This window comes from Centruroides sculpturatus, unplaced genomic scaffold, assembly GCF_000671375.1.
Source record: "Centruroides sculpturatus isolate CEXI.00-Female unplaced genomic scaffold, Cexi_2.0 scaffold1478, whole genome shotgun sequence".
In the NCBI taxonomy this organism is placed as follows: Eukaryota; Metazoa; Arthropoda; class Arachnida; order Scorpiones; family Buthidae; genus Centruroides; species Centruroides sculpturatus.
Window position 1 is genome coordinate 131831 of NW_019385636.1, and position 21606 is coordinate 153436.

Genomic DNA, 21606 nt, shown 5'->3' on the forward strand with positions numbered 1-21606 from the left:
AAAAATAGTCAAATCTTCACTAATACAGCTGTCAGTTTTTGATGGTTTACTAGCGCTAATTGATTCCTTAGCTTGGCTACCGGTGACCGCTTCTCCATCGTTACCATCTTCGCCTTTTCTTTTTTTAATGAGAAAATTATTCGTCCTATCGAACGACGTAATTAACTTCGATATTTTATTATAAAATTTAATTACCGGTTAATAATTTATTTTTTCTCGCCGTAAAGAAGAAAAAATATTTGTACGCCATTCTTTTTCGTTATTGTCTGAACGTATAAAGATAATAAAAACGACTACTTACCGCCTTCGACGCATTTATATGGCGCTTGTACTCGTTGCGGCAACGGAAGAACGGACAACGAGTGACTACTTCGTTTTCTTTCTAGTATTTACGTGTCGCCAATTACCGAGACGAGTGTCGACGTAACAAGATTAGTAGAATTTAATTATTTAAAAATTTCCGGGCACCCTTGTGGCGTACTCCGGGCACCCTAAGGTCACCCGCTTGGACAACCGATGCTCTACTGTATATATAGGCTATATACCCGCGTAGGTAAAGGAGCCCGACCTACGGTACGCACGGTACGTATACGTGGATACCACCGCCTTAATTAGGTGGAACCGGACGGCCGTTTCCGGTCCGACCTAGGAAATTTTGCCGGCAAAGTTTTGGAAAGAAAAACGTAGAATCGGGTCCTAGACCGTAGGGTTGCCGGCAAAAAACGCCGAGCGTTGGTAAACTTCAGTCTCGCGCGGGCGCGCCTGGGGTCGGAAGGGTGGACGTAACACCGAAGAAGTAAGGCGGACAAATAACGCCTCTCGGACCCTATCGCGGCGCCCGGGACCGGAAATCCGATGGGTTCCGGGAGGGGCCGAGAAGTCCGCGGCACTCCAAAAGACGAAAAGGGCATTTACCGTATTCCGGGAGAGGAGGTTTTTACCCGCCCTTCCGGACTCGCCCCATCCCGAGAAATTTAAAGGTTAAGAGTAAAGTGGAAAGGCCGACATTTCCTATAATTTTCTATTTGTTTTTGCGGCAGGAGGGAGCGGTTTGGGATTTGGACGCCTGTCGGACTTGTTCCTGCGACCGTTCTCGACCAGTCTGTCGACGCACCCGCTGCCGAGATCCTCTCTGCGACTTCTCTCAGGTGAGTTCTTTTCTTTTCCGCTTCTCGCCGTCTACCCAACCCGCGCCCGACGTCCCGTTAAAAGAATAAAAGCGGCGTTGGCAGAATCCGAGGCGGTTTATTTTCTAACGTCGGGTGATTTGTTATTAAAACAATTTCTAATCTCTTCCGATTCGGTTGCAATTTGCTTCCGTTCTCGGCTTCTTTTCGAAAATCTTCGTACGCCGTACCGTTAGACTGTCGTCGGGCTTGGCTTTTCCTAGCGTTGCGCGGACGGGCCTTATCGTCTCTTTACGTTTTCGTTCGACCGGCAGAAACGCAAACTTCCTGCGTTACGGACTCGTCTCCAATCGCCTGCCCGATCTTTAGTGCCGACGGCTTTCTGGCCTAAATGTCGGATCGCTTTACCCATTCAATAATATGCAGTCTCGAACGAATTGCGCTTTGACAACGCCGACCGAAAGATATAGAGATCTGCAGGAACTATACGAAGCTGGAATTTTTGACCGAATGCGAAGCTCGTAACCTCTTCCCTACGTCGATTTGGACAGTACGTTTATCCCGCGAATGCGCGTGGCTTATCCCTAAACTTAGAACAATTTGTTTACGTAAAGCCATCCGCGATATAAGAAGAAGAAAGTTTGTCCCGCTGAAAGAGCTAATCCAGCAGGAAAATGAACTATATGACCGCGACCCTAAGCTCCTTAAAAGACGTTAACGCGCGAGTAGTAACATTGGCCAGGCGGGTGACAGAAAGATGTAAGAAGAGATACCACCTATTCCATATTTTCCTCCATTTGTGACTTTTTTCATTAAAATTAATTTATTTTTATAACAAAACTAGCTGCAAGGACCCGCTTCGCTGGGTTTTTAAAAAGTAACGATAGTGAAGATTAAGATAATTACATTATAGCCAATCTTACCCGTTTTCACAGAATGCAAAAATTAGGTCCCCCGTTTCCTTTGCTGTTTCGAAGCTTCCGGTTCGTTCTTTTTGTCCTTTTCTTTCGGTTTATCCATTTATCCTTGTATTCCGTAATACCCGACGCGCCGTCTTGGAAAACGAACCTTTAAACTAATGGACGAAACATTGTCGCCTAAACAACGACTACTGTATAACAAACTACAATTCTTTTAGTGTACATTACGCTTAACATCGATGTTCGAGTAGGTTAAAATGTTTGAAAACTTGCCCCGTAAACTGTTGAAAATCACAAAACACACTTTGTTCCGTAGCGAGTGGTACGACGACAGTAAGCGGTCGACTCTGGCTGCGCCGCATAGTGCGAGTCTTTCTCGAGTAGTAGCAGCGACAAACAGAGCCGAAACCTCGGTATTCCACATTTGCCGACTATTCCGTAATACCCTCCTCTCCTCTATATCTTATTGTACCGATTGTATTCAATAAATTTGTATTTCTTTAGTAGGAATGTAGTATTTTCAGTGTAAAGTAGTCAAAATATCAATTAAGTTACATTTATTAGGATACGGTACGTAATTTTTAGCAGGATTCGCGGTATTGGTAAAGCGCTTTCGTCCGTCTGTCCAATTTCGTTACCCGGTGTATATTGTATTCGATTAAATTTTATAATACGAATTATAATACACTTATTTTAGAAATATTTGATTGGCTTTTGTGGAGTGTCGTTTGTCTATTAAAACAAGTTTAGAATGACGAAATTGCGGGAAAATGATTTTGTCATTGGATAAATGAAATTAGGAAAAACTCGTATTTAAAACTTTAAACATTAAAACAACGCTCGGCAACTGTATTAATTAAACTACCGTATTTGACCAATGCCATACGTCGATAAATTTAAAAGTAATTTAGCCAATCCATTTCTATATTTCTATCATTACTTTGAAAGAAGTTCTTCAAATAAACAAAACCCATTTGGCGGTAATTGTTTGTGAAAATTCGTTTAATTACGAGTTTATAAATATCCATAAACTGAAAGAAAGTAAGTTTTGATCGTCTCATTTATTTCAAATTATATTAAAACTAGCAAATAAGCCCGGCGTTGCTCGTGCAAAAAGTAACCCGTTTTCACACAATGCAACAATTAGTCCCCCTGTTTCCAGACTAATTACACAACTTTTACACGGGTCTGAAAATATGTTCGATTTCTCCCGCGGGGGAATTACGAAAAACCCCTTCTTAGTGTACGTTATCGTGGCCTACCCTAACTGCCTACCAAATTTCAACTTTCAACCGCTAACCGCTTATTATTATTAGTCTATTATCGACCCATCTCGATTATATATGTATCAATAGACAGTTTAAGTGATTTTTTCTTTTAATACGGATTATTGTTACGGTGACCATATTTTTTGGAGGAAAATAAAGCACATATAGAAGAAAGAAAATAAAAAAAATACCTTATAAAATTCACAAGTTTATACACTATCCGGAACCTGTAACCGGTGTGTGATGCACGTATTCTGTATATCGCTGTTGACAAATTTTTTCGAGCAATCTCTTTGCTCTTCTTCAGGTTGACTGGAATTCCCTGGACAGAGTGTATTCTATTTGTTGGGATCGGGTGTCAATTCTGACGGAGTGGGTCTTTTCTGACACGCACGGTCTTGTGGTGGGGGAGGAAGTGGCGGGTTGGCATCCAACAGTGATTGCCAGGCAGAGTCAGCTCTTCCTTCTGGTTAACGCACATGGTTAGCTGGCCGGCGTTGTAGATAGCTGTGGCCTCTAGCCACCTGAGATGCTCTTGGTGGGGCATGTTGATGATAACAGTAGCTTTATCGAACTTCGACTTTGTATGGGGGTAACTTGTTCAATATATTATTAAAAATTTTTTTAAACTTTGCGTCAAATTTACAAAATAAAGGACAAAATGCCTATTTTATAAAATAAATAAAGTTAGAGGACAGAGCAGCGAAATAAAGGACTGTCCTCTTAAATAAAGGACGTATGGTCACTGTAATTATAGTAGCTCTTATTTTAACTTTTTGCGTTAACACCCGTTATTTCGTCTTACCGATTACTTCGCTAGAGGCGCTACGGTCGGTCTCTGCCAGCCGGACCCTGGCCACCTAACGGTGTTTCCTCCGGTGCCCGAGGAAAGCGGGGAAAGGGCCGGATGCCGTCTTAATTTAATTTTGTTTTTGCCACAGGGAGAGGTTCTCCGCATCTCCGCCGACCGATGCTGTCCGGAATGCCTGAAGCCCGGAAATTTCTGCCTCCATGGGGGAAAAGTAATTCCGGTGAGTAACTTCCGTCGGTTTATTTATTTTTACCGGCGTAGCCGCGGATTTAAAGGCGCGCCGGACGGAAACGGTGGCTTACTGCACAAATGGCATTTGCGGTAAAGTTGTTTGCTTTTTGTTTTTTTAACTCTTTCAGCCCCTTCGGCACTAAGAGGGCCTCTTTAACAGCGGCGCGCCGTGGTCGAAGAGATGGATGCGCCGCTTCCCTCGTATTTTCTAAGAAATAATTACATATTAATTTTAATTATACGAAAATAATGGCGCGCTATTTTATTATAACCGCATTACGTATCTTATTACAAATTTCTATACTACGCGTGAAAAAANCATTAAAGATGTAAATGCATTTAAATTATTTTTTAACCTATCCTGATATATTGAAAAATTCAATTTTTCATTAACAAGGACAATATCAGTTTTCCCATAGTTCGGTGGCGCGCCGTCATTAGAAGCGGTGGGTACGGCGCTTCCCTCGTATTTTCTAAAAAGTAATTACATATTAATTTTAATTATACGAAAATAATGGCGCGCTATTTTATTATAACCGCATTACGTATCTTATTACAAATTTCTATACTACGCGTGAAAAAAGATAAGATCGCTGTCATATACAGTATTCGAATATTACTGGCGGACGGAAACGCCGTATCGTCGGCATCCAAAAAGCCAGATTCGCGCACGCGCTTTACGGAGCATCTACCTCCCCGGTTTAGTTGGTGGCAGCCTACGACCTCGGGTGGATGCTACGCGGACCCAATTCTAACCGGGACCGGTTCCGGGCCGTTAGCCGCTCGCCCGATTACTTAATCCGACCGGTAAGAATTTAGCCGTATGTGTTTGATAGTTTTCTACATAGTCGATGGGAGTTTTAAAAAATCCATAAAAATATTTGATATTTTTATTCCGCTTTCCGATTTTATATTACTCGCGGATTTCGACGTTAAACCGGTGATATTACGATTTCGTACATCCCATCTTTAAGGGGATGTAGAAAAAAACGTGTACAATTCTTGTACGATGTTAAAAAATTAACCGTTACTTTGGTAGCGTCGTTTACGACTAAATTTAACGAACGAGAGAGATGCGCGGGGTACGGAAAAAGCTCTAGAATTTATTTTCCATTTAAATTTACGATTTATGTATCGGTTTGTCGTAAGAATTTGTCTTTCCACTTTTTCCCGAGACTACAAATATTCGAGTACGAAGTAACCGGTTTCGACTTATCTCTACTTAAGAAGTAGTTAAATAATTAAGCCATTAGGAAATTGGGACGTAAACAAAACCCTGATGAAAGAGCCGAAATTTTACTTAAAAGCCTAACCCAACCCATCTCTAGCCGAGTACGGCGGGGACTGATTTCTTCGAAATATTACGTGTAATAAAGATTGACATTTTCCCAGTTCGACGAGAATGACCGAAAAGTTGTAAATTTTGGAAATCGAAGAGGAATAGAATTTAACGTTAGTAAATAATATAAAATAAATATTGAAAATTATAAGATCTTTACCATCAAATTATACAATCAGAGGCCTTATCGGAAATTATGGGAAACAAAAAACTACAACTACGGCGCGTAAGAACACAATTGCATTCGACCAGTTTACATAAGATGAACAAACGAGAAAAGTAGTGGATGAGCTAGGAAAATACAAAAACACAAAGATAATTTACAAACCAGCATCCAACATATATAGATTATTAAGGAACGATAAGGACGAAATAAGAATGGAAGAGCGACCGGGAGTGTACACTATCCCGTATGAAAGCCAACAAATAGGAGTCGATAAAGAATATGTAGGAACCTCGCAGGGCGTATAAAAGAGCGCAAATACAGTGTGAATAAAGGACTCGATAGCGCGATATTGGCGAGCGTGGCGCGGGCGGACGGAGCGATAGTTAAATGGGATGAGGCGAAGATGTTAAGAACGGATGCACTGGCCGTCTATCGCGATGGAAATGGAGAAAGTAAAACGAGGAACCGCTGTTTAAATGAAAAGGATGCAGATACATTACCAACAGCGTGGAAATACGCGAGTTTCAATAATCCATAAAATAGGAACTGGAGGTTATAATTTAGACGCGTGTAAAAATTTATTTAATTTTTTTGATAATGTGTAACGCGTGTAGTGACATATTTTATTTTATTTATTTAATTTACAAAAAGTTGTTAAGTTATTTCAAAAATTCGAACGAATGGTTTCATTTTGGAACGATAAAGGAAAACCCCTAGGATGGCCTATCCAAATAGGCTGAAAACTTTTGAATAAAGAGAAAAAACTCGGCAAGTAAAATTCGGGTGTGTTCATATATTATAATTAATATTGCCGAGAAGGAGAGAGATAATAAGCGGTTTTGTTCGCGCGGCCGCTGTCGACCGAACGGTTTCTTAAAAAGCAATAGAATACGGGTAATTCTGGTTAATTCGAACTGTGATAGTTGGTAACTGTACTTTTGTCTCGGCCGGAGATGAAGTTTACGCGTCAAGGAATTTAGATCTGGGGCTCCCAAACTGCGTTCCGCAGTATCCTAGGGTTCCTCTAATAAAAATTTGGGGTTCCACAAGAAAATCCATTGAGATTAGTGATGTAGGAATGTGCCAATGCGGATTTGAGACTATACACGTGCTAAAGTTATTTATAGCTTTATAAACAGTGGGAACCGATTTATCGGTAACGAAACGAAACGAAATCGTAATATAATGTTTGACGGGGTAATGGAAACCAAAAAAACAGTAAAATATAAACTAAAGCTAGAAAACATCCAAAAAACTATAACCTTATATAAAAGCAAAATGTTCTGTCACTACTGCGCACAAATAACGTAAATTTCAAAACAACTTTTAAACGGTGTTAAAAACCTTGTTTTAATTTTCAATTCATTTGATTTCAATTTTAATTAATTGTGATTGGTCCTTACGTTACAATATGGAACGTAGGGACTATCGCACACTATCGGCAACAATTTTAATCTCTGGTTGCTATTTGTGCAGAAAGAATAATATAACGACTCGAAAGATTCCGAACACCAAGTCGTTCTCGCATCGGCAATAAAATAGATTGTTCCTTTTATACGCCCGTACACTCGCCAAATTGTAACAAATACGGCCGAAGAGAGACGGGAAACCTGTTCGAAATGCGTACCGTCGTCACAATATGCCCGAGTCTATTTCTGCGCGATTACTGCTTCGACAACTTCGATAGTGTGTGATAAGTCCTCCGTAGAGCCAGAGCTTAGTGCTCGTAGTTCCGTAATTAATTTTCATTTTATTTTTAATTATAGTTTTGGTGTAAAGTAGCTACCTAGTATGCTTTAATTCGTCGATATCTGCAGAGTTTCAACATTTTGTATTAAAGTGAAAGGGTTCCGTAAGACTCTATACTATAAGAGAACGACAGTCTTCCACCGCAGCCCTTCTCTACAAAGCAAATATATTTTTAATTGTGTTGGAATTGTTACCCGCCAACTTTTAGGCCGTTTTTTTGCGGAGGCGTAGCCTCTAAAGAAAAGTCGTCTCTGCGGTGGAAGACCGTCTTCCCGCTGATTGCGCGTGGCGAAAAGACACAGACTAAGAATCTCTTCACTTTTAGTCTCTGTTACGTATTTTTTAAAGTTCCCCCTTTTCTTTTACAAAAGAAATACTAGTCAATACGTCTTTGCTTTTATGGTAACACTTTTACTCGGGGTCACCTTACCCGCGGACTTCCCTTTTTAAGTCTTTATCTGGTAAAACACGGACGTGTTTCGAGATTGCCAGATGGGGCTGCGAGAAGCGGATCGAGATATTTGAAGAGCTCTACGCTAATACATTGGGCGACTTACTATTTTTGGGACACATTAAACATAAGTGGGGTATGTTTCGACCAATTCCGTTTTCCTTTATCTGGCAACTCGTCCGTTGTTTAGCTGCCGTTTATTTATATTGTTATTAGAGAGGTTGCGGCCGACGTTTTCAACGCGAAAACGTCGGCCGCAACCTCTCTATTATTAACGAAAATATCGTTGTGTATAAGTATCCGTATTCCGTTCGCTTAATAAATTCCGTCGGTTACGTGGTATTTGGGATATTGTACAGAAATATGTAAATAAATCTCGGATACTTGGTCCCTTCAATTTCGAATAACGATGGCTTCCCGTATTTCCGAACCGGCAATTTATCGACTTGTTGGCCACTTTTAACTTTCACCGGTGTAGAAATGAATACAGTTAACGATTACACGCGTTTGTTTACACTGGGGTTTCTCGAACCAGATCTCGGGAAATCCCGCAAATTTCACTTTTTTCTTATTTTGTGTTAAGGTCGAGGAAATTTTGCAAACAGAAAGCGTAATTAACACATAAACTGCCAGAATACCTTTGTATTTATTCATTTTAAACCTACTTATTAGTTTTTTTTAACTTTTCCTGGTTACGGCGCGTCTTCAATGGTCAATAATCGGTACGTAGCTTATTTATGGCGGGACTGAGAAGATTCTTTACCGGTCGCAACCCGTAATATCTGGAATAATCGCGCTTACGCCTTCTTAATTTTTAACCGTGTCCGGTTGTTTCGCAAATCGGGCGCGGATACAAACGAGTACGAAGTCGGCGAGTATGACGTTTTTCTTCATAAACCCGATTATTAATTAAAGTCAAACGAATTGCCGAATTATCGGGCTATAAGCTCGATGCCGCTATTAAAGCGGCCGAGGTAGACCAATCGAGAACACTAGAGACTAAGAAAACACTAGAAAACACTAGAAAAGAAGTATTACAATCTCGAAATCTTCCGGGCTACGGGCGGAAAAAACGTATGACATTCGTCTTCTGTTAAATGCATTAAAGGCGATCCCACTAACATCGATCGAATCGGAAAGGGCATTCTCGGTAGCGGGACTTTTCATTACTAAAATAAGAATCGGATCGAGTGATCGGAGTATCGACCGTCTTTGCTTTTTAAAATCTTATAAAAATTTACAATAATATTTTGTATTACGTTTTATTTAAAGAACGAAAATGACCTTTTAAGTCAGAAGTTTGATCTGAGTTTATTTCTTTTAAATTTTCAACTCGATTCGAAGCATTTTGTCGTTGTTGTTGTATGCAGTTTCCAGCAAGCTTTATTAATTTTTTCTATTCGTGAAAATTTCTACGTAATTCGAAAGTAATTTTTAATATGTATCTTACACGGCGTTAATATGATTTCGGAGATGGCGGAACGCATTAAATTACTTTAAAAATGAAAAATAATTATATCATTTTATTGTGTATCTTAAAAATAATTAATTCTGTCCCTGGAATCCCGGGACAAGCGAAAGACGGGAAATGAGAAACCCTAATTTATACTAATTCTTGTAAATATTCTATACCCTTCGAGGCTACGACTAATGTCGCCGTTTTTTCGGTACAAAATAGAAATTTTTTCTTTGTGTCGGATGCGACGATATTACCGAAATGCATTTTATATTCATTAGTTGGAAAGCGCGACACCATTGACGGAATCTTTTTCTATACGTAAATAGGATTGGAGCCAGTGGAAGAAGTCCAAGTGCGAAAATTGTCGATGCCGGGACGGTACCGTCGTTTGCGAAAACGTCCGTTGTCCAGTCGCTAAATGCTTACCGGGCCAGATACTTTCTCGCAGACCGGACGATTGCTGTCGAAAATGTCTACCGCTCCAAAGTAAGTATAATCCATCGACTTCTCAATTGCTGTAGTCATTACTCGAAATACTCATTTATTTTTAACGCTTTACGTACATTATTACACCGCTCCTGTCAATAATTATAAAATCAAAATAACAGTTTTTTGCGGTTAATGCGCTGTTGAAGTTTACCTTGGAAGATCCGCTTCCGTCTGCCTCGGATATAAGTTACGACTTCCGGTGAATATCGAAACGACGTAGCCTATGTATTAATTATGTTAAATGCGTGTTTTGAATCGCGCAAAACACGCGTTTAACGCCGGTATTAAATTTCCCGAAATTAAATTAAATTCTGTATTTATTGCAATTGGGGCATCTCTCTCGGAAGTAGTCATTCGACTTATGTTTGTTAGTTAAGACAACGCAACGCTCGGGCCTTTCGACTAGGGCAGGGATCGGCAGTTTGTCAAGTGAGAAGAGCCAAATTATCATGGAAACAGTATAACAATATTTGAGTAGCCCAAGACGTAGCCAAAGATTGCAGCGCCACAGCACTAGCAAAAATTTAAATTTGCCAACAGGAATTCTTTCGGATAAACGACGCTCTACTGTATATGACAATGTTAATGTCTTAAAATAATGTATATTTTCAAGCAATATTCTATTATATAAATTGGTAACTATTTTATATAATATAAATTTTATGTTATTATTTATAGATAGATGTATTTATGATGATATATTGTATGAAAATGGAGAAATCTGGTCAACAACAAACTGTTCCAAATGCCAGTGCCAAGAAGGGGTTGTAATTTGTTTTATAGCCGAATGTCCGGCAACCGTGTGTAAAGAGGTAATTATTTTAATTATGTTAAAAATACTCTACCTTATTTTATGCCGCATAAGATGCAAGTTTTGTCCAAAAATGTACTTAAAAAATTGCCGTGTATTTTAAAGTTGTCGCCCGTAGGCTGATGAATTTCCTATATGACTTTTGGTAGACTACAGACAATCTTTATCTGCTCAAAAATTAGACTAGGTAGAGTAATTAAAGTGGTTTTGTTTAATTAAACGTATTATTTATTATTATGGTGTTGTCGAAGTGTTTGCTGCGCAGGGTTTTTACCAGTGCCTAGTGCTATACCCGATCAAAGTCAAAGCGTAACTACAGAAAACTGTATTATTATTTCCTACATCTAAGCAGCTTTTGCATGTACAGTATTTATATCGAGTATTTTAAAGGTAAATTTTAATTGTAAATGACTTATTTTAACTCGTTTTTTCTCCCGATAAATAAAAGTTGCATTCTAAATTTACTTTTTAAAACCAGAATACACTACAAAAAATTTTGGATATGAATGCAAAAAGTGCAGAATGGCTTTAATTTACTAAATACTTGCTCTCAAATATTCTGTGCTGAAATCGAACTGCATCTTATATGCCATAAAATATGGTATTTATTAAGTATTAGCATTAAATTTGCAATGTAATCTAATAATAGTGATTAGTAGGAAAAACTTTTTCAATGATATTAGATTTTAATAAATAAGCAAAACATAAAATGTGAAAGTACTTTCGTTGATATAAGAGTTTACCATCTTCGAGCAAATAGAACAAAAAATTTGGCTGTCGTATAGACTACTACCGTTGGAATTTCGGGACTTTGAGTATATATCTGAACTGAGGGAACCGAGACGAGTTCAACGGCACCCTACTTTTGGAACGGAGACGAAAAATAAAATTATCATACTTACGATTTCTTGCCTTACACGATACATTCTACGCCATTTTAGAGTTTTCCATGGTAATATACTGTACGTACGTATTTAATCCAACCGCGCGTGGACTTGCAACCTCGAATATAGATTGAGCCGAAATAAAAGGTTTTCTATTAGCCTAGCTGTTTTTTTACTCTTTCCGCCCCGTGAGCACTAAGAGGGCCTCTTAAAGCGGGCCCATTATGGGTTCGGCCGGGCCCGCAATGGGGCGACCGGGTGGTGACGGACGGGGCCCGACATATCCGAACGGACCACCCCCCGAAAAATTCCTGGGGATTCTTTGACCCGACCGGATTCGATCCCGGGTCCTCCAGAGCGGTAGGCTGCCACCTCGACCGCTCGGCCATCCGGCCGTCTATTAGCCTAGCTAGCGACGGTCATCTCCCGGAGGGATAGGTTAGGTTTTTTGGACAAGCCGCGTATTACTAGCAGACCGGGAGCGATAGCGAGCGTGTCTGCGGAAGACAGGCCTTAGGCCCCGACCCGTGGATCAACATCTGCCTCTGTTGAAGGTGAGTGTACAATCTGTTTTCTTGGCCTTTTACGTGGGCAGTTTTCTTTAGTCTTTGCCGACGTGTCTTTAGAATATATGGCCGGACTGTCTGTTAATTAAACACGCGCTAGGCTTAGCGGAGAGAGCGACACGACTCCCGATTGCGATCGCCAGAAATGACGTAGGCTATTCTCGTGAAGGGTCGCGCGTAGGGGTAAGGGTCCTTTGACTTTTTTCTCCCAAAGTTTGAAAGTTATATTTACGATTTCTCGACTTTCAGTATGTTTTGAATAGTCTGCACATTTTCACCGCTAGGCGGCGGTACTAGCTACTACGGTGTCGTCTGCTTAATTTTCTATTTTCTACCCAGCAATTTTGAAAAGAAACTTCCTTAAGCTAGTATTAGAAGTAGTCAAATATAAGGAAACATGTATCGAGTGGTTACAAGATCAGGGTTTCTCTCCTTCGTAAAGCAAAAAAGTGTAATAGATGCGAAGAGTGGATGAAATTACAAGTGTTGACCGAAGAGAAAGATAAAAGCGCGGACAGGAACAACAAATCACTACTGGTACTTTGTTTGAGCGAGTCCGAATCTCACCACAGAAAGCAATCATTCTAATGTACTGCTGGGCGCACCCGATGAAACGAGATAAAGGAATCCTCGAAGATGAAAATACCTCACCGAACACCGTGGTAGATTCACCACCAATGCATTTGACGCAGAGTATGATTCGGAAGCAAAAATTGACGGACCGGTCACATAGTGGAAGTCGGTGAAATGAAATGAATAACCGTTGTTGGCACGATCGACCGTGAAGGAGGCTATCGATTAGAGATATGCCCCGAAAACTGCCGAGACAAGCCGACATTGGTTGCTCTCGTACAGAAGCGTATGGAACCCGGAACTACAATCATCACGGATGTTTGGAAAGGATATAGTCAATCCCGAAGATGGTGCCAATACACAAACTGTAGAATATAACTGGCGACCACTGCGAAGACGACTCGTCCGTGGTGGAATAACGGTCGATAATGAAATACTTTTTTAATAGGGACAATATGTATAAAGAATAATGGCGTAGAATGCATTGTGAAAGACTTTGTTATTTTTCGTCTCTGGTCCCCTCGGTTCAGATATACACTCAAAGTCCCGAAATGCCACCGGGAGTAATCTATACAACACCCAAATTTTAAAATATAACGTATTAATATTAATATTGATGCATATTATGATACAATATACGTAAATGATAACACAGATTATAAATATTATTTACAACGAAAATATGAAATATTTATTTTTTTTCCTCTAATTATCAATTAGAGTTCAGACTATGTACAAAAAATTAATTAAATAATTTATTGTACATAGTCTGAACTCTAATTGATAATTAGAAGAAAAATATCCTGAGTTCATCATGAAATTGAAATATTCATGTCAAAAGTGAATAAGATTTCAAATATTTAAATGCAAAATATTTGGATAAATTTAAAAATTAAAATAGGAAATATTAGGAAAGGTAGCCAGTAAGAAGATAAGACACTCGATGCTCAAATGCTGTTACACATTTGATTGTTCGAAATGTATAGGATCTCCCGTAACAAATTAGCAGAGTTTCGACCCAAGGATGTCCGAGACTGACTTAGCAAGTTTGATGGTTTGCTCGCCCTATAATTTGTCTGTTTGACGTTCTTTGAGACGAGATAACATTTATATGGTCACCCCCGCATACTGTACTAAAATGCCCGAGATGCTGCGTTTGAGGAAAATTTTGTACTGTACAATTGATAGCGGCACAAAAATATGACATAATTATATCTTACTGTACGCTTCGCTATCAATCCCACGAAACTGTCATGGCTTCAAAAATAGCGCTGTAATCACTGCTACTGGCACTCTGTTATTTATTCTATCTCGTTGGTTATTAGTAATTGAACATTCTGTAATATGCGTAAGTAACATTAAGCCTAAAAACATTACTGTTTGCATTAATTATAAATTCATTACTCACCTGACATACGCAACCATCGTATTGTCTGGATATTATTTTGGAAAGGATACTTAGAAATAACCAGAACTATGACAGTTATATAGAACTAAGGCTTAATGTTCCTTTCTGAACCACTCGTTATAATGTATTTAACGGCATTTTCCACTTCGTAATTGTGTTTCTGTTCCTTAAAACCACTAAATGAATTATGCCTGAGATATTATTAGACATAAAAATATCGTACTGTACCTCGCGGAAATGTGACAATATTTCTTCTTTTTTGATATTCGCTTAAACACAACTACATTTAAGTATTTTTAAAACTATATCCTTGCTATAATCCCTTTAATGCTTCTCTCTCGCGTATTTGCCTAAACTTTCTTTATATTTATATTTTAAGTGGCATATAGCGCATTCCATTTTAACCAAGACTGAACAAAGACAAGACCCACATGTAACCACGACCCGAAACTGACAAATCCAATTCCCGCGACTTATTTTTGTAACTGCGGGCCCTTGTTTCTGCTCGTCTGCTGCGGCGGTGGTGCTTAGCGGGATCTTTACTTTGATTAACTCCGTTCTTCCATTTCCAATCTGGGTTAATGTGTATCTAGGTGGTCCAAGATGGCGGCGCTTCGGTTAGGTTAGGTTAGATTAACTATATTTTTAGTAGACGTTACCTTTTTTTATATTTTGTTCAAGAACTACCGTTAATCAATAACTAGTAACGTTTGGCACAAGGCGGCCTGCCGGTGGCTTTCCTCCGGCAGGAGTCCGCCGGGCCCACGAACAGTCGGAAGCGCTGCCATTGGGGTTACCTAGGTACACATTAACCAAAATATCTGGCCGCGAGGAATTGTTTGGAATAACGGCTGTACTATTGATTACCATCTATGGAATTTCGGGACTTTGAGTACATGTTTGAACTCGGGGGACAGAGACGAGTTCCACGGTACCCTACTTTTGGACCGGAGACGAAAAATAAGAACGTTATCATACAATTTCTTGCCTTTGGCAATGCATTCTACGCCATTTTAGTTTTCCGCTAGGTGGCGTTCGACTGTTCGTGCTCCCGATGGATCTCCCGCGAGGCTGCCGCCGAGTGTTTAGCGTTACTAGTTATTAGCGAGGTCGAGGCCGAAGTTTTAAAGGCGAAAGCGTGTACGTCGGACGTTCGACGCCGCTTTCCCGTTAGCCTAGGAGTTTGACAATGGTGTTTGGAATGTCGAGCTCGATACAAACACCATTGTCAAACTTCTAGGCTGAACGTCCGACGTACACGTTTTCGCGTTTAAAACTTCGGCCTCGACCTCGCCATTGATTCACGGTAATTCTTGAAGAAAATAAAAAAAAAGGAAGTGAAGTTCGACTGTTCGTGCAATTTCTCCCCTTTCACATGCCTTTCTTTTTAATGGTTTACAGACTTTACCGCAAGATGGCAGTACTAGCAAGTACGGTGTCGTCTGCATGTTAGCATTATTTTTCGTCTCGGTGCCAAAGTGCCGAGATTCCGTAAGTGGTAATCTATAAAATCCGCAGAATAACTAGGGAAAGCACTGAAAACAAAAATGTGAAGTTTAATCTTTTTATTCTTAAACTCTGGTCCTCTTGTTCAATAGTGAAGTTGATGGAGGAAAGGAACTCTCCCGGGCTAAAAGTAATTTATTTACCCGAGGTACTGTACAAGGTGGAATAAGGGCTGGAATGGAAGTAAGGAAGGTGTCGCGCTTTACTCTTTTACATTATTAACTTTACTAAAACGACAGATAAGGTGAGTCCATTGGGATCCTTTCATTTTACAGGTGATAGTTACTGAAAAATACAAATTGTTTCTGATATTTAAATTCCAGATTTATGCGTAGAACTTTTTGCACGTCGAAATCCTTTTCAATTAGTAGATAGAAGCTTGGTAGCATTGAAAGTAGGAACTAAAGGGTATAATGAGATTATGTTGTTTTTTATGTAGCTTATACGTACCAATACGCACAAATGGCAATGTCGGGCTTGGAATCTTAGCCTCCGACCACAAAGTGACTACGTAAGGCAAGGTGGAGAGGAGTGAGGAAAAAGGGTTGCTAGAACTTTCTCTAAAAAATATGCGGGACGTGTTATTTTTTTAATCGATAATTTAAATGGCCGGTAGTCCTTGCGGGTTTTTGTGGATTTTTGCCTTGAAAAATAATCTTGACGGGCGATCTTAACAGAGATTGAAACTTGTCTCCGGTGGAGATGTCGGCCCCGGAAAATTTCCGTCTCCGCCGGGCTAGAAGCTTGCTACGGGCCGGAAGGGAGATGACTCGAAGATCGCTTCGTAAAGCCGGAATGTATATTTAAACGCTTATACTTGTGCACGGTTATACGACCGGTACGCGTTTCCTGCCAAAGATTGGTTATCCGACGAATGTTTTTGACTCGATTTATAAATCTGCCTCGGGTCGCCGCCGAACTTTCGATCTTTTTGAAAAAAGGATCGAAAGTTTGACGGTGAGCCGAAAACGTTTCGGATGACCAATTTTTGGATGAAAAGTGTGGATGCATAATTAGTGTTGGGAGATTACCCTTCTAGCCTTGCTAAGTATGGTAGAGGAAGGATCTGTGGCAAGGTAGATGGAACGTGATTGTGACAAGAAATTTTGTATTCTTTACTTCACAACTGGGTGCATAGGTAAACACTGGGCATCTTTAACACCACCTCTGATTTTCTTATCCAAGGTTATATTCTTTCTTTGCTTCTGTTGTTCTCTTCTTTTTAAGGTATATCTTTAAACATCTTTAAACAAATACATACATTAGTTAACACCTCTTTACAAAATATCTTAAAGAAAAAGGTACGGTTTAATCTACTATTATATAATATTTTGTAATATGGAAAATACGTTTTCGTATATTATGATGTAGCCGACGGAGAGAAGGCGTATGCTTGAAATGCGTATTGGTGTGTAAGATTCCCGAATAAAGAGCGGTGTCAAAAATGCCCGGTGCCTACCTATGCACCCAGTTGTGAAGTAAAGAACAATTAGAAGACACGGTTCCAGAATAACTCAAAGAAATTTTATGCTCTAGCAAGAAAATCTAGTTTACAAATTACATGTTGTTTGACTTCATTAGATATCAATGTTGTAAGTTGCATGCTTGCAAGAAAACTGCATTGGATAGCTGCTTATGGGATGTCTCTTGTTCTTGTAATCTTGTTCTTGGAAAGAAGAATAAAATTTGGTGGTAGATGGTACAGTACATGTGACATTCTCCTGGTGTCTCTTGCACCTAATAACGTGGGTGGGATTTCTTCTTTGATATTACAGCTCCATTTTGGAATAAATTTTGGACAGTGTTGTAAGACAAGCTGTATGTTTACTGGTAAATTGAAGTCAGTACACACAGGTTATTAAGTTCCCTAACCTGTAGTGTATTGTGCTTCTTGGGTTTATTTTGTTACATGAATTGGGCTCTGTACAATGAATTGTACAATAAACTGGGGTTATACAAAATAAACCCAACAGGCATAATACACTTTAGGTTGTAGAACTTGATAACCTGTATGTACTGACTTCAATTCACATGTTTTATATTTAATTTGTTAACTTAACTGTACAACTTATTCATTAAAATCTGTTTTAATGTTATAGACAGTTTTTCCTATTAATCATTACTCTTACTGACATATAATGCCATAATCTTAAACTTGTAATTTAATATTACTGTATATTGTAAATTTAATCATAATATAATAATAAAAATAATTTTATATAATAGTAACATTGAAAAACTAAATGTTAAAATGATCAAATCTGTTTCATCTATAAATTTTATAAATTGTTTTCTTTTTCAATTAGGAACAAAGTTTAGAATTTTTACCGAGCGAGTGTTGTCCCACTTGTGTAAATAAGCATTGCGACGATGGAATAAGTATTCGTAAAGTAATAATTTATTTTTGATGTTAATATATTCATGTTTATGTAACTATCATGTTTTTACTTTGATATAAAATTTCTTCAAATGAGATTTATTTATTTACATCTATGTAGTAATGCTATTGATATGTCAATCGTGGAATTACTATTCCCCAAAAAACAATTTATATGCCCTATAAAAGCAGAAAAAACAAATGTCAAAAATGTAATAAATACATTATGCTTAAAATGTTGGTAAAACATAATACATGAAAATCGTTAAAAACTAGAGAATATAAGTGTAAAAATTTACAAAATGTATAAAATTTATGAAAAATTAAAACAAAAAAATAAGACATGGTATATATAAAAGAATTTAAAAGTAAACTATAAAGTATTTTTCGCATTTAGATTTGAAATACTTCCATTTATTCCATTTAAATAATCCATAAATTTAACTTTTATCGTTACTAGTTTTCTATTATGTTGACTCTTATCATTTTGACTGTAGTTTTATGATGGGATAAGCATTTTTCTAATTGAATTCTTATTTATGTTTTGAAGCTGTCATAAGCTTCATACAGTAGAAGAAAATTTTAAATAAAAACTTAAAGTTTACTAGAATAATTAAAATTTAATAGAAAAAATTCCTGAAATTTTTTAGTCTTTATGAAATTAAAATTTAATAAGAGTAATATATAAAAATTATTACAAAAATTGCCTTTAGCCCTTGGTATAATTAAATGAAATAAAATATCTACACGCATGAGACAGATATTTTATTCAAATTTAAATATAAAAATTATTTAAACCAAAACAGTGGTGCACTCGAGATTTAATCTTGGGGAGCAAAGTTGAAGATTAAAAATTTTTAATATGAATTCAATAAAATTCCTATTTTATATGAGTGATAATTCATAAGTGGTGTAGAAATAGAAGACATGACACAATATAAATAGAAAAAATTAATTTTTAATTAGAAAAATATTTTTGGAAGGTGCCAGGTCCCTTGGCCCCACTTTGGGTGCTCCACTGAACCAAAATGGTTAAGTAAGGAATAGTACTGTCTTTTGCTGTTAAAATTTACGTCAAGGTGCAGTCAAAAAGATCTGGGACTGGTGACGTGGCACTTTTTGGCCACGTTGTATGAACTAGGATGCGTAATAAACATCGTTACTTAGCTTTTCATCAATTTTTGTGCCCTTATTGGGCTGCAATTTGAAAAAATTGTAGATTTATAAATTCCCACTCTTGTCCATTCATCTATCTGTTTGTCTTTTCTTAATCTTGAGAAGGGAGTTAGATGAAAGACAAGACTAGATATTTACAAGACTAGATGAAAGACAAGACCTTAGAGGCAGGAAACCCCAATAAACTATATAGAAACTTCTGATTAAAATTGGAAGTCATGTTATTTCAATTCAAACATTTTTCCCCAAAGTGATTAATAGATGACCAGCAAACAGTATTGTTAAAGGAAAAGTATTATGTACAGGGGCAAGCCACTACTAATTTGAGATGGAGACCATATATTTTAAATTAAATAAATGAAAAATATGATTAAAAATTGCAGCCTGGCATTGTGGTGATGTCCTGATAAATAATTGCTTGTCATATATAGGTTTTGTTTTGTGCTATCTTGAGTAGATCTGTGTTCTTGTCAATTTGTGATTTTCATTTCTTTGTAAAATGAGTTCTTTTAAGGAACAGCGTGTGTGTGTGTGTGTGTGTGAAATTTTGTTTCAAACTTGGCAAGGCTGCTACAGAAAAGAGTGATGAGATGAAACATGGATTTATGGTTGACCTGAGACAAAACAACAATTGACTCAGTGAAATAATTGTGGCTCACCCAGACCAAAGAAAGCATGGCAAGTAAGATGCAAACTCAAGAGCATACTCATTGTGTTTTTTTCAATAGGGAGGGAATTATTCTTCAAGAATCTGTTCCACAAGGTATTTTACTAATATGCTAAACAACTGTCTGATTAAATTGGGCTACTTCACTGCTATTATTTTTAATTAAATTCTAAATAATTTGGTACTATAGATAGATTAGGTGCTATCTTTTATTAAATTTAATAATTATAATTAAATTAATATTGAATAAATAATTTCAAATATTTCCTCAATACTGGTGCTTCAATTCTTTAATGTCTTGGTAGAATTTTTCTCCATTTCCTTACTGATATTACTAAGATTATCTGATGATAAATCACACCACTGATACCAATAATCATCAAAAAGAACAAAATTTTACTGTAACTAACATTTTCTTCCATATAAAACAGACATCATTAGATTTAACTGATAGAACATATAATGGAACATGAAAAAAAATTAAAATTGAAAACTTCTTAACAGAACTTTTTGAAAATACAGATTGAGCATGCATTCAGTTGCACATGTCAGATAAGAAATATTAATAAAAGCACCAGTGAACACTGCCAGAATCAACAGGCTGACAGAAGTTTTTGCATTTCTCAACATTTTAAGGTATTCCAAGTCCAAAGTATGCAATCAGTCAAAAAATGACTGATTGTATATTTTTCCTCTGTTATATATATAAACCAGCTAAGAAAAATAAAAATGTGATATGATGGAGAAATTTGGTTATTGAATCTGAATTATATGCTTAAGATTCTATCTAAAAAACTTATTTAATTTATAGTGGCAATTCATTGCGTATTTGTGAATAACATATGCTATCCTATAGAATAATAATCTAACATTGACTTATTTAACTAATTTTACTTTTTATATTTTGACAGGATGGTGAAATATGGAACCAAGATCCTTGCACTGCTTGTGTTTGCCAAGTAGGTCACATTGTTTGTCATATCCAAGAATGTCCTCCAAGTCCTCCTTGCAAAAATGTAAGACAAAAAGAGTAATTTAAATTAATAATTTAAATAAATTTTTTTACTGATATAAATTTACTTTACTCATTTATGCATAATTATGAGCATATGATTTAAATAATAATGCTTTTGTTTGAGTAATTATCTAAATATTTTGAAATGTTAATTCTTATTTAGTAATTATTGTGATGTTAAAAACTTTGTTTCGGCAAAAAAGTTGCATAAACAAACTTTATGGTAAGGTAGCCTTTCCTTTAGGAATTATAAATCACATAGTCTGCAAATTGAGAATGCAAGTTTGTTGACCTATTTGGATCACTGGTGTATTTGAAAGTGTCTATGTCTATCTTGTTGCTCTGTTGTTTGAGTCAATTTGATTTGACTTATCTATTCTTTGTTCTCCAATAAAGTCTTTGTCATGGTGTGTCTTTGGCTTTCTGTGACTGATTATTTATGATGTGCTTTGAATTTTGTCTTATTGTGGCCGTCAGCCATGATATTGGATAGTTGTATGTTTTATTTGGATTAATCTTAGCCTTCTTTCCTGTTTCTTTGTTCTAAATTCCTTCTAGAACTTTCTTGTCTAACCCTTTTTGCCCTTGGGTAGGATTATCGTTTCCAAGAAAA

At 37.5% G+C, this 21606-nt stretch overlaps 1 protein-coding gene across 1 annotated transcript in view; it reads left to right on the forward strand.

Annotated features, from left to right (window-relative positions):
- LOC111640784 (extracellular matrix protein FRAS1-like) overlaps positions 1–21606 on the forward strand; it is a 57134-nt gene that overhangs the window by 7041 nt on the left and 28487 nt on the right. Inside the window, exons 3-8 of the mRNA XM_023386844.1 lie at positions 1041–1148; positions 4257–4346; positions 9848–10007; positions 10689–10822; positions 18065–18148; positions 20890–20994. Coding sequence (XP_023242612.1) covers positions 1041–1148; positions 4257–4346; positions 9848–10007; positions 10689–10822; positions 18065–18148; positions 20890–20994 — 681 coding nt within the window. The remainder of the gene's footprint in view (positions 1–1040; positions 1149–4256; positions 4347–9847; positions 10008–10688; positions 10823–18064; positions 18149–20889; positions 20995–21606) is intronic.